Source organism: Bradysia coprophila, assembly GCF_014529535.1.
Source record: "Bradysia coprophila strain Holo2 chromosome IV unlocalized genomic scaffold, BU_Bcop_v1 contig_5, whole genome shotgun sequence".
Taxonomy (NCBI): domain Eukaryota; kingdom Metazoa; phylum Arthropoda; class Insecta; order Diptera; family Sciaridae; genus Bradysia; species Bradysia coprophila.
Genome location: NW_023503374.1, coordinates 1,696,914 through 1,724,892, shown reverse-complemented (window position 1 = coordinate 1,724,892; position 27,979 = coordinate 1,696,914). Strand labels below are relative to the sequence as shown.

Below are 27,979 nucleotides of genomic sequence, written 5' to 3'. Positions count from 1 at the left end.
TTGCTTCGGGTAATCAAATCGAGTTATAATTTGGTCAGACCTGCCCTGTGCAAGGAATTATTCGAGTAGAAAAACTGAGTCTAAAATTTACACTTAGGGGCCATCCATAAATTACGCACGCGGTGGACGTGTAATTTTTGACCCCCCCCCGTTTCGCACGCGTTTTTCATATAAAAATGTCTAATTTCTGACCCACCCCCCCTTAGGTGAGTGCATAATTTGTGAATGGCCCCTTAAGAGTCAATTTGCCAAATCTTCGAACAACTTAAAAACAAGCCATCGGCGAATTGTGGAGGGTATACAGATTTAGTGAATCAGGTGACCCTCCTGAGTCATTTGCAACAAAAAAAATCCTCGAAGTAATTATGTTTTCACGCCAGAAATCATGAAAAAATAGTCTGCACTAGGGTGACCAAATAGTATTTTTCGTCACAAGTGACGAAAAGCAGAATTTTTCAGGACTAGTCTTAAGCTTGTCGTAACGAGGCGAAGCCGAGTAGGACAAGCTTAAGACGTGTCCTGAAAAAATTCTGCTTTCGTCACGAGTCACGAACTACGTTTTCTGTGCCCTAAGGATCACAATGAGACGAAAAACAAAACAAAAACATTACAACAATGCCTGTCATTTTAATATAAATAAATATTTGCGACAAAAAAGACTGCTCACAATAGTGGCGCAGCCAGTAAAAAGTCGATCTTTTCATATAAAATAAAATTACAATAAATAAAAATCATCAATCTTCTTTTTCCCCAATGTTCCCAAAATGCAAGCGGCATTTCCACGTTGTATCGCGATTGAGATTCTTTGTAAAAGATAGTCTTTCGATTTAGCATCACCAGTTGCTTTTTTCATTAAGGAACCCAATTTGTCTACGAATTTCTTCGTTTCTGGGCCCATACAACCTAGAGTCTCGAAGGCGAGTGGTGTTAATAAATAATTTTGTTTTAGAGAAATATAATGGTTATGCTTATGTCCCTCAGCTTTGTTTGCGATTGTGCGAGCTTTCTTTGAAGAATCATTAATATAAGAAGCAGCCATAGTATCCCTCACAGTCACATCCCACTAGAGTGATTTACCATGACTCCACGGTATCAACGTCATGCCGTCTGGTCTTTTACCATCATCTCTTGAAACACCTGGGGGCTGTATAATATTTGTGACACCTGCACTAGAGAAAGCATGAGCGAAGATGTTATTCATAATATCATGTCTAGCTAATTTTCCTTCTGCGCATTTAGCGCATGATAGACCATGTAAACCATCTCTCTCTACCATTTTACCGCATATACATTTGTGTTCCTCACATAATTGTGAACCCACTCTAAGTCCAACAGCAATTCTGGCAGAGTTGTTATCCAATAACAATCCTAATTGACTCGATGGGATCACTTGCAGCCACTTTGAAGATTCTTTAGTTGATGACGCAAGTAATCGGGTACGAATCTTAAGATCACCATTTTCAAATAACTCATCGAATTGATGTTTGATCTTCGGAAGATCCCAATTCCTTTGTTCTTTTTTAAGCGTATCAGTTTCTGGAACAAAATTACGTGGAATTTCATCGATTAATTGTAAAATCTGATCATTAATTATTTTTAAGTTAAACTTTTGGAGTATGACACCACATAATTCTGACGACGAATAAACAGATGATAAATAGGCTGGCACTGTCAAATCCTCAACTCTCCTAATACCTATACCACCACAAGACAAAGGGAGAGATGCCTGATCCCACGACAAACCTTCTATTCTCGTATTCGCAATAGCCTCCAATGTCGACCGAAACATCTCATCAACAGATCTAAGATGATCGGGTAACAAGTACGCTCTAGAAGTACGCATCAAGTAATTAAATCTACAACCACTCAACGACTTCTTAAAAACACACAAAGCAGGATGGACATCCATCAGTTTAAGTCGGTCACACATCAACTTAACTGATTTGGTCTTAGAAGACAACATCCTCTCTAAACCTGTCTCAAATATCGGCGTACCGAACAGTTCTAAGGAAGATTCATCAACCTTCTTAATACCTGGTAACAAAGCTGATATATCAGCATACATATGAGCTTCTTCATCAGGGGTCGCATTGATAAAGAAAACTTCACATTTCTTCGTATTCAGGCGTAGTCCTGAAACGTCATAAAATGACAATACTTTCTGAATATCAACTAAAACAGTCGATAATTCATCACCTATAGTACCATCGTCTAAATACCAGCCATTAAATCGAGACAAAAGGGAATGCGTCATTCGCATTATACCTATACAGAAACCTGTAGGACCCAACGGGTCTCCCTGCTGATAGCCTCTTTGAGACAACAAGGGATTATCAGCGAAATAAAGATTCGAAACAAGCCGATATGCTTGTTGCAACAAGGGAAACAACTCCGGGCAAATATCTTTAACCTCTCCTAACATAAACTTCCTAAAAAGCATATTAAATGCATTCTCAAAGTCAAACTTAACAAGAGCCATTGGCTTATTATGCTTCATTTTACAAATACACGCACAGCGTGAACTAAAGCTTCAGCTCCTCCTTTAATCCCAAATCCAAACTGAAAAGGTTTCAGTTTACTCACTAACTGTTCCCTAATCTTATAATTCGAAATCTTCCCTGCAATACGCCTCCAAACTAAGCCCACAGCAATTGGTCTTACATCGTTCTCTCCTTTATTAAGAGCAGTTAACAATGCACCAAAGAAAACCTTTAAAACATCCTTTTGTACTCGACCTGATCTAATAATATCTATCAACGAAGACACGGCTTTAAGCAATTCATTAGCTGAATCACCACAAGTAAAAGATGTCAAATCTTTCAAGTGCCTTGGTCTCAAGCCCCCTATCCCTCCTGACGAACTCAAAGGGAAACTCCTAATAGCCTTAACTACATCTCCTACCTCAGTCGGTGATATCTCGAAGTCTATTTTTACCTCTTCGAAAGTACCACCTTCATCTACTGGGTGTTTAGTCTGAAGCTTAGCAGCAGTCTCAACAGTCTGCGGAGCCACTGACTCATTTGAGCACAAAACTCTTAATGCACCCCTAATATCTTCCTCACTCACTTCCCTAGTCGCAGCCTTAACCACCGCACTCTCCTCGTCAACAACCTTAAAACTAAAAGGCATCCCCTTAGTTTCTAAAACTTTAGACAGAGCCTGGTTAACATCAGTACACTCTGCAAAAGCAACTAAATTCTTCCTGATAACATTTATGCCATCATTCCCTTTAGACTTACTACTAAGAACGATATATGGAAAAGCCATCAGTTTCATCCAAGAACCAAGGTCGTTCTTTCTAACTAAATCCTTAATAACACGCGTGAGCTCCTGACAAGTTACAATCCTAACCGACTTCTGTATCACACGAGTCAACGGCACTGACAATCTACACTGATTGAGCAACAAGCCAAACTCACCTAAAACATCTGAAACATTAACCTCAACAGAAGGATGAAGCAATTCATCCTTTTCTTTCGAAGACACGTTGCTATAAACAGTAGCACGCTCATGTACCCTCATATGGATTTTTTTTTGTCTGAGAAAATCGCACAATTTGAAAGCAAGATTACAGAAATCGTTGGCTTATACGATCAGCTAAAGGAGGAGAACCTGAGACTTCAGTACGTTGTACTCGAACTGACTGAAATACAATTGAAGTTCACGGAATCGGAAGAGTGTCAAAAACAACTGAAATCAGAAAACGAAGGTCTGCGACTCGCAATAGCTGATTTGAGAACTGAGGTATCCAACCTGTCTTCAACCGTTCAGCGTGAACTACCAGAAACTAAGGAAGCCATCCAGCAATTGAAATCCAGCCAACGCCTAGCTGACATCCGTCAGGACCCTGATCAGGACCTCTTAAATTGCAACATTGTCATCAGAGGAGCTGAAGTAACTGCAGATACTGCTGAATCGGAGCTAAAAGAAATTTTTTCTGGTTTAAGAAATCATATTGGAGGGAGTGACGTTGCTGAATTTGAGCCGGTCAGCATTAAAGTTATCAACTCAAACAGTGCAAAGAAAAGCAAATCGCCGAAGCCGATACGAGTACAGTTTCAATCAGTGGATACGAAAAGAAAATTTCTTCAAGTCCGTCGTGTGAAGAAAACAATCAGTCAAATCGACGTTGGAATTAAAGGTGGAACTTCTCGTCCAATTCTCGTCACGGAAGAGCTAACCCGCACCAACCAGGAGCTCTTGTTCAAAGCACGCTCATTAAGAAGCCAAGGAAACTACAAATTCGTCTGGTCTTGCAACGGGCAAGTTCTGGGTCGTTTCAAAAAGAATTCCAAAGTGATACGTATTACTGACTCGGCACACGTAAATCAACTAAGAGCTGCATTAGACTTGGAACCACTATCTGATCATGGACGACATAACTCCGGAGCATCTATCCAGTCTTCTGAGAATAGCTCGTGAATTCGATGGTTCAATTATTGGTCCAGATGCCGGTGATCTGAATTTCATGCACTGGAACATTAACCACCTCACTAACAAACTACATCTTGTCGAGCAATACGTTGCTGCATTTCCAGGGATTCTGCATGTTATCATTATTTCCGAAACTTGGCTGACATTAATCAACTCATTCGCATATAGACTCAACGGCTACCACGAAACGCATAGCATACGAACGTCAGGAGAAGGTGGAGGTATTTCGATTTTCGTTCACGAAAGTATTTGTAAAGTCGCACCGAAAGTTCTGTTGGACTTAGTGACGCCAGACAGGAACCAGTTTTTAATTTTGAATTTGCCATCGGTCAACATCAACATTGCTGTGCCATATCGAAGACCGGATGTTCGTTCAGATTACATCAACAGATTCCTGGAAGATTTTGAACGTCATTGTCTGAACAAACCTCACTGTGTGGTTTTGGGTGACTTAAACCTTGATCAACTGGATAATAATTATCATGTACGGCTGATGGATCTTCTGGAAACTCACTGTTCTGTTCTCATGAATGAGGTTTCTTCCAGAGGAATAACGAGGCTTGCATCGGGCACAATTCTGGATTTGTGTATTACCAACATGTTGACGCATGCATATAAGCTATCGATAGTGCACAACAAATCTTCCGATCATGCCATTCTGTTCACATCGATTTGCAAGAAAATACAGAAATCGTACAGTGCTACAACGAAAATCAAATTCGACCTTCCTGCCGCCATTCAGAAAACTGAGGAGATCAGCAAAGAAACATTCAGTTGTGGCAATGAGTTGAACAGTGCTTTACAGAACATCGTACGAGAGTGTTCGTCGGTCTTGCAAATAAAATCGTCCCATCGGATCAAGAAGTCTCATATCACACGAGAACTCATCCTAGACATTAGAGAACGAGATCGACTGTATACTTTGCATCGGCTGTATCCTAGCAATGATATCATTACCGCCCAGTATACCACAATTTTGGAACGGATCACTGTCAACAATGCAAGTCTAAAAGCAAGATATGAGCAGGAGAGAATGGAGTCAGCAGCTGGTGATGCTCGTCGTACATGGAAACTGTATAAAGAAGTTATTTTCAATCAATATGGCGGAAGGTCTGATGCAACCATAACTATGAACGGAGTACCGGTTGCAAACACAATTGCTTCCTGTAATGCCGTTAACGATCAGTTCTGTACTGCAGGTGAAAAACTGGCAACGTCCATCATCTCAATACATGGGTACGACACTTCCGACATTGACGTTCTGTATCCTGAGCACGCTGTGAACGACTGGAATTTTCACCATGTAACACCGGATGACGTAATCTCTGCTATTTCCAGCCTCCCAAATAAGAGATCAACCAGCTTCGACAAAGTCCCGGTACAGTTACTGAAGTCAACAATGGTTTTTCTCGCATTGACAATCGCTACCTGTTTCAACTCTATGATTGACTCAATGCGTTTTCCTGAAGAACTTCTTAAAGGACGACTCAAATTGATTCACAAGGCTGGTGATTGTGACATTGATAATTTTCGTGGCATCACTCTCCTTCCAGCACTTTCCAGAGTTTTTGAGGAGTTATTGCTGCGACAGCTGTGTGCCTTTAGGCCTTTAGGCCTTTAGGCCTGTTTGTGGGAAATCAGTTTGGGTTCCTCAAAAACTCGTGTTGTCAGACTGCTGCGCTACAGCTTGTCGATTTTATCAAATCGAATGTAACTCGCAAACACGTCGCTGTAATGTTTGTAGACCTCAGAAAAGCTTTCGACACCGTTGACCCCAAAAGGCTTGCCCGGAAACTTAGACGTCTTGGATTGTCCGAAAGAGCTGTGAAGCTGATGTTGAGCTATTTGTTAAATAGACAGACAGCGACGACCATCGGTGATATTACCAGCAACTTTCGTAAGATCATTGTGGGTGTAGCTCAAGGCTCAAAGCTTGGACCTCTGCACTTTATTGTGTACATAAACGATTTGCTGAATCTTGACTTCATGGGCCAACTCATTCTCTACGCAGACGATGCAGCATTAGCCTACGCCACGGGCTCGCCTGAACTTCTTCAATTTGCCATGCAACACGATGCAGAGCTACTCCACAAATGGCTCTGTCGTAATGTCTTATCCATCAACGCTGTTAAAACATGTTACGTGACCTTCGGACGAGCCAGAAACTATGATCTGAATGTCATCGTTGACGGAGTGTCGATAAGTCGGTTGCGGAAATACAAATATCTCGGCCTGGTCATCGATGAAGATCTATCATTTCGTGATCACGTTGACCATGTGAAAAAGCAAATTACTCCGTTCATTTCACTGATGTGGCGCAAAGGGAGATATGTTCCGGTTGAAAAGAGAAAGCAGCTCTACTTCGCATACGTCCAAAGCCACCTCACCTATATGATGCCAATTTACGGAGAATGCCCAAAGTATAAGCTAGCCGAACTGCAAGTGACTCAAAACCGTTGCATTAAAGCAATGTACCGCCTGGACAGATATACGCATACATCTTACTTGTACAGCACTAGTCTTGTTCCAGTGACCCTTCTCGCTAAATCGGAAAGAATAACATTTGTACGGAAGCTAATCTGCAATCTCACGAAAAACAATTTCAACTTCGTCACGAACGGCGATGTTCACAACCGCACCACTAGACGAAATTCGAGAGTTCATGTTTACAATCCTAATTCCACCAGGTCAACGGCTCTTAATTCGACAAATGCAGCACTTGCTACAGCAATTGCTGAATACAATGATATTGACAGAGCCACAAGACATTTAAACAGCTTTAGGACTTTTAAGTTCAAGGTGAAACTGAAAGTTTTGCAAAGCACTGACGTTTTCCATGTGATATCTCCGTACTGTTTTATAAATTGAATTAAATTAAGTTGAGTGAACTAAATCAAGTGAACGGTCGGTCTTCCTAGTCATTTTTTGTTTATGATTTATATTTTGACGAAGTCATTATGACTGTGATTTATTTTAAGAATTTTATTTTTGTCCCAGCTATTTGGTAATTTAAATTTTATTTTTTATATGTAAATTTTACCCTAAATGTGCTATACATTGTATTCCGCACGGCATAGTCTAAGGAATGATAACTGAATAAATTTATTTAAAAAAAAAAGTCCACGACTATTTTTCGCTAAAAAGCCACACATCTCACACGAAACCCTATCATCTATACTATCTCCAAATAAGAGGCTCGAAGGAAGTGTAACACTTTCTTTTAGGGCCTCGTCTAGCTAAACCTTCCTCATTGCTCGCTACTAAGTTCGCTAATTTCTGACACTTTAAACTTGAAAAATACCAATCACCTTCCCCACCGATTATTCTGTCATATTCCTCATCTGAAATAAAATTACATATTTGATGAAATAAAATTTTACATCCCTTGCAAAGAATCCATTTTTCCATTTCCATGTTGCGGTCATTCATATCCACCAAACATAAGCAATATTTGTCTGTGTTTTCAGACATACCATCAGAAGCTTGTCCCATAATGTCCTTTGACAGACGAAAGTAAGTGTATGTGAACAATCAATCAGCGATCAGCACGAAAAATTCAATTGAAATTGTTTGACTACGCCGTTCATGAGGGCGATATATTATTTTTCAGCTCAAAATTCGTTCAAAATATGAAAATTTTCTAAAAATTTTTTTTTTTTGCCTTTCATCTTTTCTTAGCAATGACTTTTCGATCGTAGATGCAGTGACGTCGAATTATGATTCTAAGGCACAGAAATAGTTTTTGTTGCATATCACCGACAATACGTAACGCATTTATCTGAAATTATGGTCATTGGTACTGTACACATCTTCAAAACATTTCTAAATTTTTCGTGTATGTGGTGCAGTAGCTATTTTAGGGGAAAAAAAATCCAACTTTTGGAGAGTGATTAAAAAAATTACAGTGATATACTTGGTATCCAGCCCTGACTTAAAGTTGTCTCATACGTCAGAAAAAATAAAATGGACGCGAAGAAAAGTGGAATTCTACAGAATTTTTGTGTTAGTACACTTCAATCAAAATTGAAGCTCAACGAAAGTCGTGCCGCTGTAGGTTCATGGTGTCATGGATAGTAGAGGTCACTACCTACCCAACAACACCCAGAAGGTAAAGAAGCTGCCAAAGTTTGCCGAGGGTAGCCTAAAAGTACAATTTCTGAAAAGTTAACAGGGAACTTCGATTCAAAAATATTTGTTTTGCTATTCGAAAGGGTTTGCAAAACTAGTCTGGGATTACAATTTAGAGGATTCCTCAGTTGCTTCGTAAGGAAGATATCAGTCTTTCAATATGGTGAAATTTTGACTTTCAGCTGCTATTGCTCTATGAAGAAAATGTCGAGAGCAACACTTTTTACACTGTAAGTCTTAGAATTCTCTATCAATTCCAATGTCAGTCAAAAGTCTTCAGTGTTTAACAAGCCCTGGCTGGCACTGATGATATATGACAATTGATCGCGAATGCATCGTGTGCACATCTCTCTACCAGTTCCTTGTTTTACCAGAACATTTGTATTGCCGGAGACAGTATCGACCACTGGACCAGGATGGCAGAACAAAAATTTGGCATGGCGGCGAGGAATATCTGCTAGTACAGTGGCTGACTGAAATTTTTGCCCGGGTGTCAATTTCGTAGTGTCGAAGTTTTTCACATAATTCCATTCAATTTTTTCGAATATGTCCAATGGCAATGGCGGCGGCAGTTTCGAAAGTCGACAGACTTCTTGACAAAATTTGAATTTTTCTTCATTTGACTTGGTTTCTTTAATTGGACCAATTTTGTTCGATACCCAAGACCGTTCCATCCCAATCAACTCGTTCTGCGTTTCGTCTTGATCGTTGTAGCTCTTAAGTGCTGCGGTTCGAGTGAAAAATTTATTTTGTATACGTTTCCCAACCGGCTCTGGTTCGATTTCATCTTGTGTCGCATTTCGCTTTTCGGATGCATTCAGATCTGTTTCATTGATGTCGGTCGTTTTCTTCGTCGACCGCAACACCTCATCACCATCGACTTCTAATTCTGTGAATTATTTAAAAAGAAACTCAGTTACAGGTTGAGTGATTTCCAGTTGAACACTTTTAGATTTAATTTAGAATGGAAACACTTTTGAGTCGAATACACTTACCGCGCAATTGTTCACCACTGTTCGGACCCTTGACCAAAACACTTGAACGATTTGCGGCCGATTTTTTCTTTCTTAATTTTACTACAGGCGACCCTTCGATGATTTCTCCAATTTCGGGGTTCTGAGATGTCGCAGTATTTGCATTCGATAGTCCAGTAAACGATTCCGATTCATTACTGCTTATGTGATAATCAGCCGTAGTTTCGAGTGAGCTGACACTGTCAATTCGGTAATTGGCCGGATTAGCATTCACAGCAAATGTTTGCTGCATATCTGCAAAACTATAAAACGAAATAAAATGTTAAAGTGACGATCTTATTAAAGATTGTTAGTCATAGCTCACCGACTTGCACGTAGACTCGAAGATCCATCAATTTGTTGCAAATCACTGAGTACAGTGTGCTGATCTTGTCCAATCAAATGAAGCGGTAACGCCAAATTTTCCGCTTCATGTGCCAATGCATCTCTTCCTTGTTGCAAAATGTTGGAGTAGCTTGCACGTAGACTCGAAGATCCATCAATTTGTTGCAAATCACTGAGTACAGTGTGCTGATTTTCAGTCATTTTCCTATTCCAATTTATAACATCGAAAGTTTAGATCGTACTCTGACTAACAGAACTCACTTTTCCGGCACTTTTCACACTTTTCCAATTACGAAATTCACATAAAAATCCCGTATCACTTGATGTTGTTATGCAACAAATTACTTTGACTTTATGGACAACAGAAAGGTTAACGTTCACTTACGTTTCTTCAATTGGCACCACTGTATTTATTAACGCCAACTCCAAGGCTCTTACAAAAAAGCCATGGTATTTCATTTTGGTCAGGAAACATTTAAAATTTACGTTTTAATTTCTTCTGTTATAGAAAGAATATATGAAGTTTTTTAAATGTATCAATACGTGCCATCTTCCAAAAATGAACAATCAAAATCCAATGCGGACCGGTGACAAACGAGTAATACTTCAACAAATTTCTTACATTATTGATAACAGTTACAGGGATGCTTCTCAAACTTTTGACCAAAAAAGTGAAAAAGTTGGCATTTTCACGCAAAAAAGTTGCTTTTTTTAGTTGATTTTTGGACCGAAAAGTGAGTAATTTCGGGAAAAAGTGAGTAAATTTGGGAAAAAGAAAAGTAATCCAGTAGAACATCTCCTAGCTCACAGTAAGATATTTGAGGGGGAAAAAATTGAAGAATTGTTTTAAACAACAGTCTGCCGTAGCAGAAGGTAGCACAAATTTAGTTCCCACGCCACGGTGCGGCTGAACCACTTTTTTTTTGAAATGTCATGATCCATCGCTACTTTTGCATGAAATCACTAGAGGGGACTAAATTATAGTTGCAGTCTCTGGGAGTAGTTATTAGTAGCCAATTTAGTAACTTCCTATTTACATATCTACGAGAAAAGATCCAAAATGCCAGTCGGTACCGAAAACAACTCGGTGTGCGCATTAAAAGTTCGAACATTTTCTTTTCCATCCTGTAAATATTCGAGTATAGATGAAGTGTGTTCATATCTGCAAAAGTACATTCACCAATGAATGTTTGGTATCGTTGGAATTCTGAGACTAGTACTGAGGAAGAAAGATGGTTTTTCGCGGAGGCCATGTAAAGCGTATAGGCTGTTACTGGCTATCATGAGCCGACAAATTTGCTGAAATTTTAGGCGTCTTTGGGATTGTACAGTTCATTAGTGGACACATAAAATTGTTTCTATTGAAAATGGATCCAACTTCGCAGACTGCTTTTCAAAAGTATTAACAATGAATAGCGCCGCAGGCAAAATTTTGGAGAAAAGAATGAGACCTAACTGAAAAAATATGATTTTAAGAAAAAAAGTGAGTTTTTAGTTGAAATTGTCGGTTTTGGGTGCAAAAAGTTGCTCACTTTTTCAGATTTTGAAAATAGTTGGAAAAAGTGAGAAAAGTGAGTCAGAAACATCCCTGCAGTTATTTACGCATCTGTTGTGGCAATTTTAGGCAATTTCGTGAGTTGTAGCCCGAACGAAGTGAGGGCGACAAGCGAAAGTGCCTAAAATCTACCGTCCACAACAGATGCGTATACAACTTTTCATGCTACTAGGCCGAAACCCGAGAAAATTTTTACAATTAGTCGGGAAACAGACAATATTTTTATAATTTACGTTCTTTACACAAAATAGAACAATTCTGCGTTTTGAATTGAATTGAATTGAAAGAAAAAAAATGAGGAAACAAAAACATGTGGCACTGCATTATACGATAGACGGCACTGTTGAGAATGTGTCAATGTGTACACAAAGCATTTAAGCTATTGTGCAGTTACATTTCAAAATGGTAAAAGCTTTTCGGAAAAGTGAGAATTAAAATTTACGAATTTATGCCTTAAAATCGAAATAAAATACAGAGATTAATCATTAAAACGCCATGTGTACGTTACCCGCAGAACAATAACAACAACAACAAACAAAATTCTACTATTCACAAAATCTGTAAAACTCGGTTATTGCCCGGAAGTGCAAATTCGGTTCGGAAATGAAAATACGAATATCGAGTGGAATTGTGTTGATCTAAGAATTTCAATAAAAAAACCTAACCGCAAATTCAAAACCAACTTCAAGTTCTATCCAGATAAGGGAAACTTACTGTGACTCTTAAAAATTAAATTATTAGAATTTGGTCATTCTTAATATTCGTGCAAAAGAAATTACTTTGAGATAACTACTAACGAAAAATTTCGGTAAGTCTCCAATTATTCAACATATAAACACAGAAACACATTATTTACCTTAGTGTAACAAACTACATACATTTTATTACATTAATAATTTACGGTTCATGACACTTCAAAAATGTCTGACGGTAATCGCAAGTTGTTTGGTACAGCGCACGTACCCCTCATTTGTCCACCATATTAAGATGTCATTTCCAAGAACTTAACAAAAGCTATCGTTTGAGACTTATACAGACGCGGGATAATTACTCTTGAGATAGCTACGTACCCCTCATTTGTCCACCATATTAAGATGTCATTTCCAAGAACTTAAAAAAAGCTATCGTTTGAGACTTATACAGACGCGGGATAATTACTCTTGAGATAGCTACGTACCCCTCATTTGTCCACCATATTAAGATGTCATTTCCAAGAACTTAAAAAAAGCTATCGTTTGAGACTTATACAGACGCGGGATAATTACTCTTGAGATAGCTACGTACCCCTCATTTGTCCACTATATTAAGATGTCATTTCCAAGAACTTAAAAAAAGCTATCGTTTGAGACTTATACAGACGCGGGATAATTACTCTTGAGATAGCTACGTACCCCTCATTTGTCCACCATATTAAGATGTCATTTCCAAGAACTTAAAATAGCTATCGTTTGAGACTTATACAGACGCGGGATAATTACTCTTGAGATAGCTACGTACCCCTCATTTGTCCACCATATTAAGATGTCATTTCCAAGAACTTAAAAAAAGCTATCGTTTGAGACTTATACAGACGCGGGATAATTACTCTTGAGATAGCTACGTACCCCTCATTTGTCCACCATATTAAGATGTCATTTCCAAGAACTTAAAAAAAGCTATCGTTTGAGACTTATACAGACGCGGGATAATTACTCTTGAGATACGCTCGACACGGCTCCCTTCCATGTAATATACTCGATTGTTTTCGACCTGTCATTTATTTCTATTGTTCAGTTCAGTTATCTTCAAAATAAAACTATTTATTTCAGGTCTTCATCAAATTACCGCCATGAATCCTACACAACAAAAAGCATTACATGATTTGCGGAAATTGGGATTAAGGTTCCACAAAAGAATTGTGGATTTAAATAATTTATTTAATTCACAATTGGATACAATCAACAACCTGAATGCTTCCCTAAAGACATTCGGATGTTCGGTGAAAATCGAAATTGAATATCCAATTGAAGTTCGTCACGCTGAGATTATGACGCAAGCAATTCCGAAGGACGACCTTCAGAAGATCCACTTTTATCTAAGCGTAATGCCGGAGATGCGGCACCACGAAGATTTGTTACAAGATACTTGCACTCAACAAGTGCAAGTAATCATGCAACAACGCCATTTGTTGAACCAACATGAATCGAAGAGGTAACTCAAAAAACTATTTGGCTCGCTATTTGCATATTTTCAATTCTTCTTAAAATCAAATCAATCGAGAAAGACGAAGATGGATAATTGTTATTATGAATTGGTTCCGCCCTTTAATACAATTCTAATCCATTCACAGTGTACCAGAAACGGGCAACTGTGAATTGCATTTCGGTGGGCCATCAGTTGAGGTGTCGTTTGAGGACGAATCCGAGTCCGATTCCGGCTCTGTGCAAGGATTGGAGACAGCCAGCGCCACAGTAGAAGACGAAGAGCCAAACACTCAACAACAATTCGACGTTTGTGGTGCTAGAATATGCTCAGAACAGAATGTTGAAGAAAATGCCGTAGCGCAATCAAAGACGTAAGAATTCTTCTTTCTTCACTTGTAATCTCTGTATATAACACACAGGTTAATCAACAAATTAATTGCTTACAGAATCGATATAATTGAAAATATTCAGATCGTGCCACCACACACATTGGACCTGCTTGAAATGCAGCCGCCATCACATACAGCAAAAGCAAGGTAAATTTCAGAATTCAGCGTGTTGATTCGATTGTAAGTGTACAAGTTTGATTTGGAAAAAACTTTTTTTCTCACTTCAGCCACACGAAGCGGCTACAGTTTCGAACAAAATTGATTGTCGAATCTTATGACGAATTAATTGATTGCGACAAGAAGATACGGGAAATCGACATTTTGCTCTCTGTGATGGCAATGATAACGAAAGTGGATTATCATTCACAAATCGACGCTCCAACAATACCATCGAAAATGACAGAGTTTCTTCGATCACTGCAACCAGCAGTCCTACCAGTCGAAAATTATGATTACGCGAATTTGGATGAAAAAATGCAAGAATTGGATGCACTGGTCATTGAACACAACGAAGTTCTGAAGCGACAAATCAAACACATCCAATATTTCGTCAACAAGATCGCTAAAATTGGTTGGCACAGCACGAAGTGGATAATTGGTGCAGGAATAAACAACATCGGAAACACATGTTTTGTAAATGCCACCCTTCAAGTGCTGTTTCACATTTCGGTGTTAGCTGACTATATGCTAAACAACCAATTTCATCCGAGCGAATGCAACGAAGAATGTGCTTCCGAAATGTTGTTCTGCAAATTGATCCAATTGTTACACAAAAGTCGTCTTGGGGAGCAGAATATCAGGCCATATGGTTTCTCAGAAACAGCCCAGGGAATTTTGCTAAAACTTGTTTACTTGAATAGCACTTCCCTCCCCCAACTCACCTATGAAAAAACCCGGGATGTTAACTTACAATTTTATTTAAAGTTTGTTCAGCCCCACCGTGAATCCCTCACCTGCATTTTGATTCGGGCTGAAGTTTACCGATGAATACGAAATAAAAAGCGGCAAAAAATGGAGTGTACATTATTGTTCGTATATTTCATATCGCGTCTTCCGTCTATAATCCACATCTTAAATCAATTTATCAATTCACAAAATAGTTCCAAAAACATTTTTATTTCCTTTCATTTAAACTTCATATTTTCTACATTCCTACTAACTAACAATAGATTAGTCTCAGCAAAACTAACTTATTCACATCATTAAAAGTGTCCACTTACACTGGCTGCTCGCGTTCGAATTATTTCTTTAAATTTTCTTTTTGTACTTTTGTCTTCTTCTAATAAAAAATCGAGAAAATTGTAAAATTAATTTTTGAGATAAAGTAAAAGTTTAAAAAAAAACGTGAGTCGAAACCACACATCATACATTGCGCATTATACACCTCCGTAATTAATTCGTTGAGAAAACGTATTTCGAAAGACCAATCTGATGTAACCCTTCAGAAACGGATAGTCATCTACGCTACAACGCAAAAAGAACTTAGTGCAAACGAGATGCAATATTTTGATATAGTAAACGTATGACATTTTCTCACAAAATCGTGCATCTCGCGTTGTAGGGCAATGTTATCGACGATGCTGATCACCCATAAGTTCTGGCTGGTGTAGCAAAATGGATCAAACGAAGTAAAAGATTTCGTATCAAACACCAGTGCAGGTAAGTAACATATAAGCAAAGGATTTGTTGATACGGTTGCCGTTTCTAAAAGGTTTATGCTGGAGCTGGTTGTCTTATTTTTAACCGCCAAGGCATAAGACAAAATAGTGATTTTGTGCAATGGAAACGAGTGAAAACGCTAGATGCGACAATTTACTTGCAGCGGAACTGGCTGTGCCGTGTGAAGCGAAATCAAGAGAGTCGTCGTTAGATGATACGTTGCAAAACGTCGTGATAACTGAAATAGAAATTTTGAGTACTCATAAAAGTTGCTGAAGTTGTCCGGCTAAATCGTGCGCGCCGATTAGATACAGAGCTTTGCTCCGGAGACTAAGTTTGGTGCTGCAAAGACACAATTCGGTTCAATGGATTTTCCATTGCTGAAACTGGCATAACATCCCTTCCCATTGCATCTCCTTGTTTGCATAAAAATATTTAACTTTAAAGGGACGGGCGGTGTGTCAGAGGTGAACGACTGAACGAAATTAATCTCAACCATTTCCAACTACCAACTCAAATATCGTAAACAAAACGAAACTTTTGCGTCATTTGCTGCCAATGCCGACCAAGGACGCCTCGTCCATCAATTCATCATCGATACAAGGTGATGACGAATGCGGAACCATTGGCGATGGAACCGGAGACTTAACAATGTGCAACTGTACCGACGGTGCATTGCTCTTGTGTATGGGAAGCGTTTGCATGCATGTCCGTTGTTCCAGTAATTTTATTTGTTCGGACTTCGGACTGGAAAAGTCCAACGCATTTTCACTCGGTTTGATTGAATCGTGAGTGGAGGAGACGTTTGGCGGTGCAGATGGAGGACGCATCGATTGATTGATTGGGAAATTGCCCAATTTTGGTGATTCTGATGACGGATGGGACGGGGAATTTTCCAGCGAACGATGATGAATGCCGGGCGATGGAAATGGTGGAGCGATGGTATTGGTGGGAGTTGATGGATTGGAGGTGGAAAATTGTTTGTCGCGGAAGTCTTTCGGTACACTCGATACCGAATCGGAGGAGGACGATTTGAATAAATTCATTTCTTTGTTCGTATGCATATCGGACAGGTATTTGGGTGAGGTGGACGAACGTATGCCCATTTTCAGATTGGTCAACGGATACGGTAAATTCATTTGATTTACATTGGCCAGATCGGCCGAGTATTTGCTAAGCGAGTACGGATACTTGTCTTTACCCGAAAAGAAGTCCGACAACATTTTCGAAGCATTTCCGCCGCTGTTTGGTGTCAACGATGTGCATCCACTTTGCGTTTGCGACGACATTAGACTGGACAATTGAATGCTTGACGATGATGGTGCTGTAGAATTGAGATGTGTTTGATCTTTCTTTTGAGCCGACAGCTTGGGAATTTGAAATTTCGTGTCGAATGGTTTTGCTAGGCCGTCAATCGGGGTCACCGATCCGAAATTTAACATTTTCATCACATCCATTGGAACATTCTGACGATCACCAGTGCCTAAAAAAAACAGAAAACAATTCTAGTCAGATGGACATGTAAGAGAAGTGTGGCTGTGTCACCTTTAGAGTGTGGTCGAGCTTTGTCCTTTTTTGAAAACGAGTCTTGGCTACTCGAACCCGATCCCTTCGTTATGCTCGACGAAGACGATTTGCAAGAGTTCAAATTTCCCGACGAGCTTGATCGCTGAAAACCCGGCTTGGCAACGGTTGCATTTGTTCCAGTCGCAATTTTATTATTATTTTGAGCCAAAGACGATTGATTTTGTGGCTTTTTCGATGCCGGTCCCGAGTTGACACCGGGTTTAAGACCAGTTTTCGGTGAATTTGAACCGCTATTCGAACCGGGTGAATGTCTAGAAGACGACGATGATGTGCTGTGTGATGGTGATGACGAGTCCTTTGTTCGCGTTTTGTTGATCGTGAGTTTTATGCCGTCCGAGCTGGGTTTTACCATGTATTCGCTGCTATTGCCGGAACTGCTGACGTTGGACTGTACGAAATTCGTCTTTTCCTTCGCATTGCTGATCGAATTGGCTCCACTCGGAAATGAATTACTCAACGAAGTTGGCGTGGATTTGGATTGAGCCATCAGCTCATCGGCGGGAATATGCTGGGCCGATTTTAATTTGTCGATCACTGCACTTAGAGAGCCTTTTCTGATTTTGGCTGGATTGCCCGATGATTTATTTGAATCCTGACTCGATGAAGACGCGTCTAATAGAGCATCCGATGATGGTAGCAGTGCAGAAGTCAGGTCAATTTGTTTCAATTTCACCGAAGATTTTATAAGTTTTGGACTGTTGGCCGACGATGATTTCTGAGATCGTTCTTTTTCGCGAGCTGCACCATCACGGTTCGATGTCAATTTCGAGGATGTCTTGTCAGTTTTAGAATTCGGAGAATTAGCGGCCGATTTTAATGCCGACATACTCGGCTTTCCGGAACCGCCAGAAGCTGGATGCTTCGGTGATGATGTTCCGTATTGATGATTCTTCGGGCTCGACAAATCTTGATGTTTCGGACTACTGTGATGTGCAGGCGAGTGTTTTGGACTCGGTTTACTACCGCCACCACCAGAAGCAGAATTTTTCCCCGGAACCGGAGAACTGGAAAATTTACGCAGCAAACCCGACGGCGATAGTGGAGCGCCATCAGTGGTCTTAATACTAACACTAACCGGTCTCGAAAGTGGATCTTGCTTGAAAGGCATTTTTTCTGGTGGACCCATTGGGCTGTCGTCCCTTTTTCGTTTCTTTTTCTTGTCAACCTTTGCCCGGTCATCTGATCGCTTACTAACATTGGCAGCTGGCTTTTCTCCGGAGCCACCTTTCGTTGAACTTATCGGAGTTATTGTGATGGACGACTTGATATTCGGCGGAGGCGTTGATGAAATTGGAATTATTTCGATTCCAAGCCTACGTTCCAGACCCGTTAACACTGAATTGAAACCTGAAGTGGTCGTGATCGGCGTTATGCTCACCGACGGTGGCAAATTTCCCTTGTTCTCGTCACCTTGCCCATCGGACCTTGAGTCTTTGGCCGCTTTTTTCAATTTTCGTTTATCGGAGTCAATCAGATCTCGCATTTCCGATGCATCATCGTCAAGGCAGGCCTTTTGCGAATCAGATGTAGCATTCTCGATACTAATGGGATCGCTCCCACTTTCTGTAGCAAAGCTTGCATTGGAACTAGGTGTAGCAACTCCAGCCTCTGACATTGCAGACGTTGTACCCAAAGAGTTGGAGTCGCTACTGTCGCTCGATTGATGTTCCAACATATCGCTACTTAAAATTTCGCTCTTTGGGTTCTTCCAAAAATCCTCCGTTCTTTGTCTCTTTGACATGTCACCGTCACTGTACGGCGGCTCGTGATGTAATATGGAATCGCTGTTGCCTCCGGAAAACATTGTGTGTTCCGAAAAGCCACCAGTACCACCGTTCGTATTGCTACTGCCTCCGGAAGGGAATATGCCACTTCCATTTATTCCGCTACGGTCGTTCTTCGACTTCATATCCCGAAAATCTTCGTTTCGGCCCGTCGCATCGTTCGGTCCGGAAGGCGTGTTAAAATTGCCGTTGTCCAGGTTGCGTTGCGCATTTTTCTCCTGTTCCCAACACTTGATCAACGCTCGCAATGTGATTGGAATGGACATACACTTCTCCAGTATTTTGGACAGTTTCAGCGCAATGGTTTCGTAGCTGACGTTGATCGAATAGATTTTGCATTCGATTTCCGAATTGTCGTTCATGTTGAATTCGACGGTTGCCATTGATTCTTCGAACGGATGTTCCAAGGCTATGGAGACGTGCTGATACGATAGGGCGCTCACCTCGAACATTGTTGTATTTTCAATGTCTGAAACAGAAAGACAAAGTCTAGTGACATCCTGGTGATGAACGATTTGTGTACAAACGTTACCTTGCTTGTTGTTCGACACGCGTATGCAGCTCGAAATCAGCGTATTGAACAGTGCCTGTTTGCGTAACAGTTTGATGATCAATGGAACTTGTGACGGCTCAGTGAACGGAACACTCGACACAACGACTCCCTAAACAATAATGGGTGTTGCCTCAATAGGAGCGGAAACATATTTTCAGCAAGAACAAGTCAAACGAACCTGCAAATTGGCATTTTCGGTCAAGAAATAGCAATGATTCTGATCGGGCAACGAGACGAACAATCCCTTCGTAGCGCTGGTAAATTGTCCATCCGAATTTTGTTGCGTAATTAGCGACAGAATGGGCATCGCTGTGTTCAAATCGCCGAACGGAATGTCAGTGGCTTGTTGGATTTTCTGAATGATCGACACGGCTAACGGCATCGGTTTGTTCAATTTCAGAACGAAATTGGCCGGCAACATGATTGAATTTACCGGTCCCAACGGTTGTGAAGTGCATGAAACTCGACCGTTTTGATCGGTTGTGGCCGTTATCAACGGTTGAATTTGTAGTTTGTGTGCTGCTGATCCTTCCAAAAGCACTGTGACACTAAATCCGATCGATTTTGAGCTGATTAAATCGACCGTCAGTCGGGACATAGTCTTCGACTCCAGATCGAGCAGTTCGTACGGCGACACGAAATAGGTGAGCTTGGTCGGATGGCCACCTTTGCGTGCTTGCATTATGCCCACATCGCATTGCAATAGAAGCGAACTGGGGTCCTTGAAGTATTGCATCGAAAACTGTTGCTTGGACAGTGTGACCAGATCGGTTTCTAGCGCCTGCAACGCGACAAACGCCTTGCTTTTTATTTTAACTTCTGCGTTCAATTGGTAGATAGAGCTCAGACCTGAAACAATTGACACCCTGGTTCGACTCGACAAAAAAAGACAAATTTTCGCTCATTGACATACCTTCCAGTTGTGTGGTAAAATCGGCAAAATCGCCTTTGACCAGACAATTTATCAGTTCGGTGCATGGTTGCTCAATTTTGCATTCGTGATGCACCTTCACATCCACAACGGTCCCATTCGCATCCAATTTAATTTCCAAATAAAACATGTCCGACGAAATGAATAGCACCGACGTGTCGTCTGTGAATTTCAATCCCAACTGTCGCGACAAACTTTCCAATCGCTCAACAAGACCTTGTCTGGTAGTCACCTAAACCACAAAAATTCGATTAGTCCAGCCCCGCGAATAATCGACAAAAATGTTACCTTAATGCAGTGCTGCATACTGTCCAGACATTTCTGTAAATTTGACTTCTCGACCGCGTCCAAAGCGTATTGTTTACCCAGCATGGAAATTCGAAGATTTCTGGAAATCTCTTGGAACGTCTTGTGTTGAGTGGACTTGGAGCGGATCCGTTCCATCAACAACTCCATTTGCCATTTTTTAGTTTGTGGCTGTGCACCACCTGCAACGAACATTTATGGAAAAAAAAATTATTTACAACCAATTCGCTACGACGACGAAAATAAACCGATGAGCTCGAGTGGTCTTCGAATTGAATTGAACTAGAATCACTCGGCACAGACACAATGATTTTCCTTTAAAACTGCATTTCATACCATTAATTTTAGACGTCATAGCTTCGTGTCCTTCCTCTTAGCCACAATCCATCCACATAAATTATTGATCGATTGACTTGGCAAAAACAACTTTTTTCATGAATTTAAGACATTTAGGGCTTAAAACACTTCAATAAAAACGCTAATCGAACTTGGAACGAGCATTTTTACGACAGCATTTTTCCATTTTATGATTTTCCTTGCTTAACTGTCAACAAAGAGTAAACACACATCGAAAGCAGTCAAAATGCAGTCAATGCAGTTTGATTTTTGCTGTCAAATGTGGCGCAAATATTTAAAAAAAAAATTGTAAAACGTTCTCCGATAGGTTTCTTTCAAGGTGAAATGAAATGTCAAACCATAGAGTTATACTCGAGATGTGGCAAGATGGCGCTTTTCTATAGAAATGCTAGTTCTAAGAGGAAACCAGCATTTTGGGTGCCGATGCTCCTTAAAACAGCATTCTGTGCGGGCAGTCGCCATTTTTCTTAACAAAGTTGTGTTGTCAGCTGATTTAATATTTTTTTGGGTTTTGTTTATGTTTTGTGCATTCCTTAATTTCGTTTCTTATTTTGTGGTTTTTGTATTAGTGAAACGATCAGTGCTAATTGAGATCTGTACAAAGTATCAAACGGAAAATGTGTCTTTCCATTACTCTGTACTGAATGGAAATGTCACCACTCCGCAGGTTTTTAAAGATGCTGTCCAAATCTTTAAAAGAGATAAACTATACGGATCAGAGGTTGCGGGTTTCGGTCGTTATGGTGGGAACCATTTTGGTCTGTTTATTGCTTATGAAAATCAGGGCCTATTTTAAGGAATTTAATTTCCAAAAATTTCACAAATTTCACAAAATATCTTAAAAATTCCAAATTTGGTTTTCTGTTAGATCTCATTCCGAAGTAATCAGTTAAGCTCAAAGACATGAAAAACAACTAAAAAGGCAGTAAAAACAACATTTACGATGCAATCTGTTGCGTTTTTAGATGAAATGACGAAAAGTGATGGTACAATTTGAGAATTTTTGGAAATTTATTTCCTTGAAATAGGCCCTGATGAGAATAGAGATTGTGCGTGCCCGCCGTTTTTTGAGTTAGATATGACGCGACTCTTCGCAGGTAAATTAATTAAATTTTTTTTACATCACCAATTTCATTAACTCTTCGTAGAGTCTAGGCCGTGTGTTTACAAGAAGGAGGTTAAATATATTTCGATGATGATATGGAGGATGAGTTTCTCGAAAAATTTATTTTGTTGGAATTAGGTGAACAGTAAGTTCAATAAAAACTGTGGGATCCACTTAGATCTAAGTTTTTCCATTTTTAGCAATAACAATCCGCCACTGTGGATTGCGTTCAAAATGCAAGAAGAATCAGAAGGATTTGAGGATCAGTTGATGGTAGACATGTTAGAAATTGTTCAGCAGGGGAAGCCAACCAAGGTAATTAAAGCGAAATAATCTTTACCCTGTCCGATCAATCTGCTGTTGTAGACTAATCTGTTATCCAAATATATCATTTTCTGTTACTATTTCCAGGAAAAATATGCTCAGTTCGGTGACTATCTAATGGCCAAACAGAAGGGTGGCGGTATTAAGCAATTGTTCACCAACAAAGTGGGGGGAGTGATGCCATTCTGACGCCAGAAAGTGTTCCAGATGATGCAAATGTTGCAAATGATTTTATCTCCTGTAATGTCACAATATTCACAATTTGAGTGCCACTTTTAGAATCAAAATGGGCTAGATTTAAACACATTCACAGAACGTACGTTTGTTAACTGAAAATTTCGATAAATGGTCATTTGCGCACGGCTAACTTAGATAATTTCACATTTATTCACGGAAAACTTCGATAATTTCTCATTTATTCACTGAAAATTGACAAATTCTTGACAGTATACTAGATGTGTGTTTTGTTTGCGGGGAATATGAATGAATGACGGCGTCATTGCGTGTTTATGTTTCAGTTTGATTTTTTAAATTTGTTTTTTATATGATTGTGACATTACGGTAGATAAATGAAAATAGCTATTTTTCGTTTATATTAATAACTTAGCTTTTTTCCTATATTTCAATTTCCGAATTATTATTTCTGAAATCAAGTATTCCCGAGAAACATTCCCACGATTTCTTCAAAAACGAGAAAAAAAATTATTTAAATTTTTACCGTTACATACGAAATGATCTGAAAATTTGAGTAGAAGAAGATAAAGGAAGGAAGTACGAAGGAGAAGAAGAAAAAATTCTGTTCCGAGTGTACAGCTCATGTTTTGCATTAAACGATTTTTTTTACTTTTCGTTCATTCAGAAATTTCAAAGTTTTGCGGTAAAATGAGGAAGTGAATTCATTTAGTAAATTCAACACAACGCGCGTTTCTACATAAAAAAATTGATGTGAATTAGTACACAAAATTTTTTTTAAAGTAATACAAAGGCTAAAAGAACTGACTATGATTTGTTGTTTAGCTTAAGAATATTTTAACTTAATAGGTGATGAAATTTGTTTATGTACTGTCCGTTTGACAAGCGTATCGCCACGGTTCAGCAGTGGGTTTTGAACATTTGTTTTTTACACGTTGGCACACATGCTCTTGTCAGATTCAAGATTGTTTTTACGAAGGTTACGCTGATTATACTTTGTGAAAAAGGCCAATACCTTGCAAATATGTCACATCTTGGACAGAATTTGACACTGCAATATCTGCAACATGAAAAAACTAAATGTTCGAAACCCACTGAAACCCCGTGCTTCCATCTACGTAATATACACATACTAGGTGAGCCAATCTCAATCTATAAAAAGAATGATATTTTGAAATAAAGATCACTTAGAACTTGTGCCACAAGAATTATGCTTCAAAGTATTTTGAAAATGTTCTTTCTCCATGGTTTTTGAAACTCATTGGAGAGACTAAAGGTATCCTGTTTTGCACACATAAATATTACCACTTTCGTATCCAAACTGTTCTTGCTGTTATTATCCGTTTCACTGGTTTCTCTCATTTCGTATGTTATTTCCAAAGTTATTTTTAATGAGAGAAATGCAGGATAACAGCAAAAACAACTTAGATACGAAAGTGGTAGTAGTAAAATGGATGTTTAAAAAATATGATCCACAAAAGGCATTAAATACTTACAGTTTCTTTCACTGATTCCCTGCAGTCGAGCCGCAGCGCCACTGAAATCTTATTTTCATATATCAGTTTTCTCCGAAAATAATACTTCTTTGGTACCAAAGTTTCTTGTCTTTGAATTTGGTCAAAAATCGCAATTTTTAAGTGTAAGACAATTATTGACTCAAACTATCGCGTACTCGGTCAATCTAAAGTGCAAAATAGTTTCGGAAAATCATCTTACTCAAGTTATCATTGCCCAGAGACCGACACTCTTCAGCACATCTAGATATTGAAAGATGTCCTGTGACAAGAAAAGTAAATAAACACTGAAGGTGATCTTCAGCGGATCACAAAAAAAACGGAGAGTTTCGGGTGAATATGACTGCTTGGTGCTGATGATTTCTACAGAATTGATGGAATTGACAGTGAAAATGGTACCACGAAACGAATCTTGGAAAAGTATTTCAGCACAGCCTTATTGCAATCGTAAGTGAACTTGCGCTGCACTAGAATTCCACTGAAACTTGGTTTTCGTGTCCATTCTCAATTTTTCACTTCTCTAATGCAAGACGAGATTTTCAAACAACTTATTGTCATCCATGCTATACGTTTTGCGGACAATTCTCTGCTCTGTCGTTTCGTTTTCGGATTATCAAAGTATCGCTGAACGAGTTCCAATGCTCTCTTTGGAGAAGCAATACGAAGTGAGTTTAAGTCGGTGGGTCTACGTCTAGGCTACATAGCTGTCGATCTGCTAGCTTAGTTTCTATTGTCGCGATGCGTTCTTTCATCGGAACCATTCCTTCATATCCACTTTGTTAGACAAAGGAATGTTTCTGCTAGGTGGCTGCTTGGTGATATCTCCTAACTCGTTCAGATAAAGGAATATTCTCGCTTAACCAGCCACGTCTCACGGAAAATTCGTGGATTTCGATAAAGGCTGTGGGACCTATAATATGGCTGCAATACTTATAAAAATATAGCTACTGAACGTATATTCTATTAATGTTGGTAATTTACGTGCAATATGAGTTACACATCTATATTATGGATCACACAGCTACATTATGCACCGAAAACACATGTTATAGCTATGATTTGCATATTGTGGCTGTGTACTTTATATCATAGCTGTGTAACGCATATTCGACGTATGAAAAATATAGCTGTGGGCTGCATATCAGAAAATGTATGTATAAATCGCACCAAAAACTGTTCTAAAATAGCTTAGCTGTTTATAATGAGGTGATGATGAATGGTTATTTGGATCTGTGCGATTGCCGCCCTGGCCTTCGGCCACGGGCTGCAAACTTCGCACACGGTTGAATTTTTTTACTTTCGTCCCTTGTGATCCACACAACTTTTCATTACAACAACTACGAAAATTGTAATTTGAGCTTCCTTATAATGTTCCAACTGATGAAATTTACCGAAATAAGCTGAAATATGCGGGGGTCCAGGGGGCGGCAGCCCCCTGGTAAAAGAAAAATTTACAAATTATTGGCAACGTTCTTTTCTATCACAACAATCACAGTGATCACAACGACACCAGACGGAACACATGTTGTTGCTGTCATTTACTTTCGCATCCTCGTTTGAGGGGCGAAAGTACTTTCGCTCCTCTGTTGGGAGGCGAAAGTATTTTCGCACCTCTTGTGATGTCGTGGCTAACTGAGAGTTGAATTTTTATACTTTCGCATCTCATTCGGGAAGCGAAAATTACAACTTTCGTAGTTGGTGTAATGAAAAGGTTAATGGTAACGCCCCTTCAATAGTCAGAATCCGTAGAAACACAGACGAATGAAAATATCAGAAATTTCACTACATTAGAAACGAATTAAGTAATTAGCCAAGTATTGCTTCTAAAAATCAAAATCGACATTTCACAGAAAATAATTGAATTGGCGATTCTTCACCCAGTTTTAACTTTCTTTCAGAACCTAAAACCATTCTCCAAGTGACAACTGACAACTCACCAAACTCACTAAAAATTCTAAATATAAAAACTGCACACTTGAATTAATCATTCGCATTCAGGACTTTTTATTTTATTTCGATAAATTATGATTTTATAAGACAAAAGTACTTCTACGGCATGGGTAAATATTGTTTTAATTTTTTTATAAATCAAATTGAAACTACATATTCAAAGTATTCGCGCTAATATTCACTTACTGCATAGCAAATGGTACCAACCAAAAAAATTAAAAATTTCATAAATTCCATACATTTCAGTAGACAGCAAACTGACAAGGTGCTGACAAGGTGCGATTTCGCAGTCAGTGCAAAAATGAATTAATTTTAATTTTATTTTTATAAAACTAATTTGAACGCGTAGATTTTTTTTAAACTTAAATTTTGAATGAACATAGTGTCTTTGATCATTTAAAAATAAAAAACTTTTTGATGCGAATGATCAATTAGGCTGTGTGCCGGATAATATAGCTGCAGAATTTATATTGTGGTAGCAACGCTTCGAAATAAGAACGTGTTAAAGCACAAGCAAAGTTAACACAACAGCAGCATATGTGACGGTCGGATTCAGATGGGCGACCGCAAAATTCATGAAAGTTTAGAGAAAAAAAATATTTCTCGTGATAGATTTGAAATGCGGCTCACAGCTATAATATAAGTTACACAGCTATTTTGACTACAATCTCCGCAATATGCATTACACAGCTATATGCCAAAAAATGGGGGTGCTAAGTCCACTTATAGATCTTTTAGTTAGTCTAATTGAGTCTCTATTTCTTAGACTTTTATCATTTGTTGAATGTTGAACATGTTGAATGTCAATAAGGCGACTGTTATTCAACATTTAAATTTATTAATCTCGTAAAGTGTTAAGAAAATGTATTTCGGATCAGAAGCTGTGATTACGTCAACTATAATCTCGGCCGGACTTTTTGGTCATTATTTTAGTGCGTGTACAGTAGCACTCAAGAAACTACAAGTGTGTACCATCGTTTCAAAGTGTGAATGCAATGCATTGCTGCCTCGACGATTTCTCGGATTCTTCCGTTGCCTGTTAACCATTGGTCGGTCGAATCACACGCTGGACGAACGATTTCGAGGATTTGCTCAGCTAGTTAGCCGTGAGGCTCAGTTTTTCGTTTTTGTTTTTCTTTTTTTGTCTCGCACCGCTGTGCGATTTGTTTTTGTTATGGTTTCTTCTGCAACGAATTTTGGTTTTTTTGTGAGTTGCGTTCTGAATTTTCTCTGTTTTTCCATTGAAAAATGACAATTTTTTCCGTGTAATCATTCGATGCTTGTTCCTTTTCTTGTATTTTGCTTAACGCAATCCATGGGATGGAAGAGAATTTATTTCTCTGTTTGTTTTGGTTTAATTTTTAGCGATTTGTCTGTAGGTATTTCAGCTGGGAAAGGTTTCAGTGATTCCAAACGTCCTGAAATAGGACGCAACGTTTTTATCTACACAGGATCGTCAGTAAACAATAAATTCGAGCAATTTTGTTTCACTGTCTCGGCTGTTTTTCCCCTAATGAATTTGTAAAAGAAGAATTTGTGTTTACTGTCTCTGCTGTTGTCCCCGAATAAATTTGTGAAAGGAGGATATGTTTTGGTTTCCTGAAGTTAGCTTAATAGCTTCGCGCTGTGGGTAGCCCTATTGTTGCTTTTGGTCCGTTGCAAAAATCGTA

General features: G+C 39.2%; 3 protein-coding genes across 5 annotated transcripts; 1 reads left to right on the top strand and 2 right to left on the bottom strand.

The window, feature by feature from the left end:
• Positions 1–8,828: 8,828 nt before the first annotated feature.
• Positions 8,829–10,121, bottom strand: LOC119072005. Its single transcript, XM_037177123.1, has 3 exons — positions 9,901–10,121; positions 9,558–9,838; positions 8,829–9,451 (listed from the first exon to the last, which is right to left on the bottom strand). Exons 1-3 carry the CDS (start codon positions 10,119–10,121, stop codon positions 8,829–8,831), a joined length of 1,125 nt encoding a protein of 374 aa, XP_037033018.1.
• Positions 10,122–13,652: 3,531 nt separating this feature from the next.
• Positions 13,653–15,185, top strand: LOC119072004. Its single transcript, XM_037177122.1, has 4 exons — positions 13,653–13,665; positions 13,813–14,029; positions 14,105–14,194; positions 14,275–15,185. Exons 1-4 carry the CDS (start codon positions 13,653–13,655, stop codon positions 15,032–15,034), a joined length of 1,080 nt encoding a protein of 359 aa, XP_037033017.1. The 3' UTR covers positions 15,035–15,185.
• Positions 15,060–21,437, bottom strand: LOC119071526 (mediator of RNA polymerase II transcription subunit 1). Of its 3 annotated transcripts, none has more exons than XM_037176408.1 (8): positions 21,204–21,437; positions 20,850–21,049; positions 20,544–20,793; positions 19,809–20,479; positions 19,610–19,739; positions 17,252–19,546; positions 16,855–17,189; positions 15,060–15,326 (listed from the first exon to the last, which is right to left on the bottom strand). In XM_037176408.1, the coding sequence occupies exons 1-8, from the start codon at positions 21,220–21,222 to the stop codon at positions 15,288–15,290; spliced, it is 3,939 nt and encodes a 1,312-aa protein (XP_037032303.1). In that variant the 5' UTR covers positions 21,223–21,437; the 3' UTR covers positions 15,060–15,287. The 3 variants fall into 3 exon arrangements, with proteins under 3 accessions (XP_037032303.1, XP_037032304.1, XP_037032302.1); XM_037176409.1 differs by having other exon boundaries at positions 16,908–17,189; XM_037176407.1 differs by lacking the exon at positions 15,060–15,326 and having other exon boundaries at positions 15,887–17,189.
• Positions 21,438–27,979: the final 6,542 nt, after the last annotated feature.

What these genes read in the sequence shown, in the direction of transcription:
- LOC119072005 (XM_037177123.1), bottom strand. Translation starts at nt 10,121, where the DNA reads ATGACTGAAAATCAGCACACTGTACTCAGTGATTTGCAACAAATTGAT. An exon ending in TCGAGTCTACGTGCAAGTCG is followed by an intron (nt 9,839 to 9,900) that starts GTGAGCTATGAC and finishes TTCGTTTTATAG; the next exon opens with TTTTGCAGATATGCAGCAAA. An exon ending in CAGTGGTGAACAATTGCGCG is followed by an intron (nt 9,452 to 9,557) that starts GTAAGTGTATTC and finishes AATAATTCACAG; the next exon opens with AATTAGAAGTCGATGGTGAT.
- LOC119072004 (XM_037177122.1), top strand. An exon ending in GCCGTAGCGCAATCAAAGAC is followed by an intron (nt 14,030 to 14,104) that starts GTAAGAATTCTT and finishes AATTGCTTACAG; the next exon opens with AATCGATATAATTGAAAATA. An exon ending in TCACATACAGCAAAAGCAAG is followed by an intron (nt 14,195 to 14,274) that starts GTAAATTTCAGA and finishes TTCTCACTTCAG; the next exon opens with CCACACGAAGCGGCTACAGT.
- LOC119071526 (XM_037176407.1), bottom strand. An exon ending in GTATGCAGCACTGCATTAAG is followed by an intron (nt 20,794 to 20,849) that starts GTAACATTTTTG and finishes TTTGTGGTTTAG; the next exon opens with GTGACTACCAGACAAGGTCT. An exon ending in CGTGTCGAACAACAAGCAAG is followed by an intron (nt 19,547 to 19,609) that starts GTAACGTTTGTA and finishes TTTCTGTTTCAG; the next exon opens with ACATTGAAAATACAACAATG.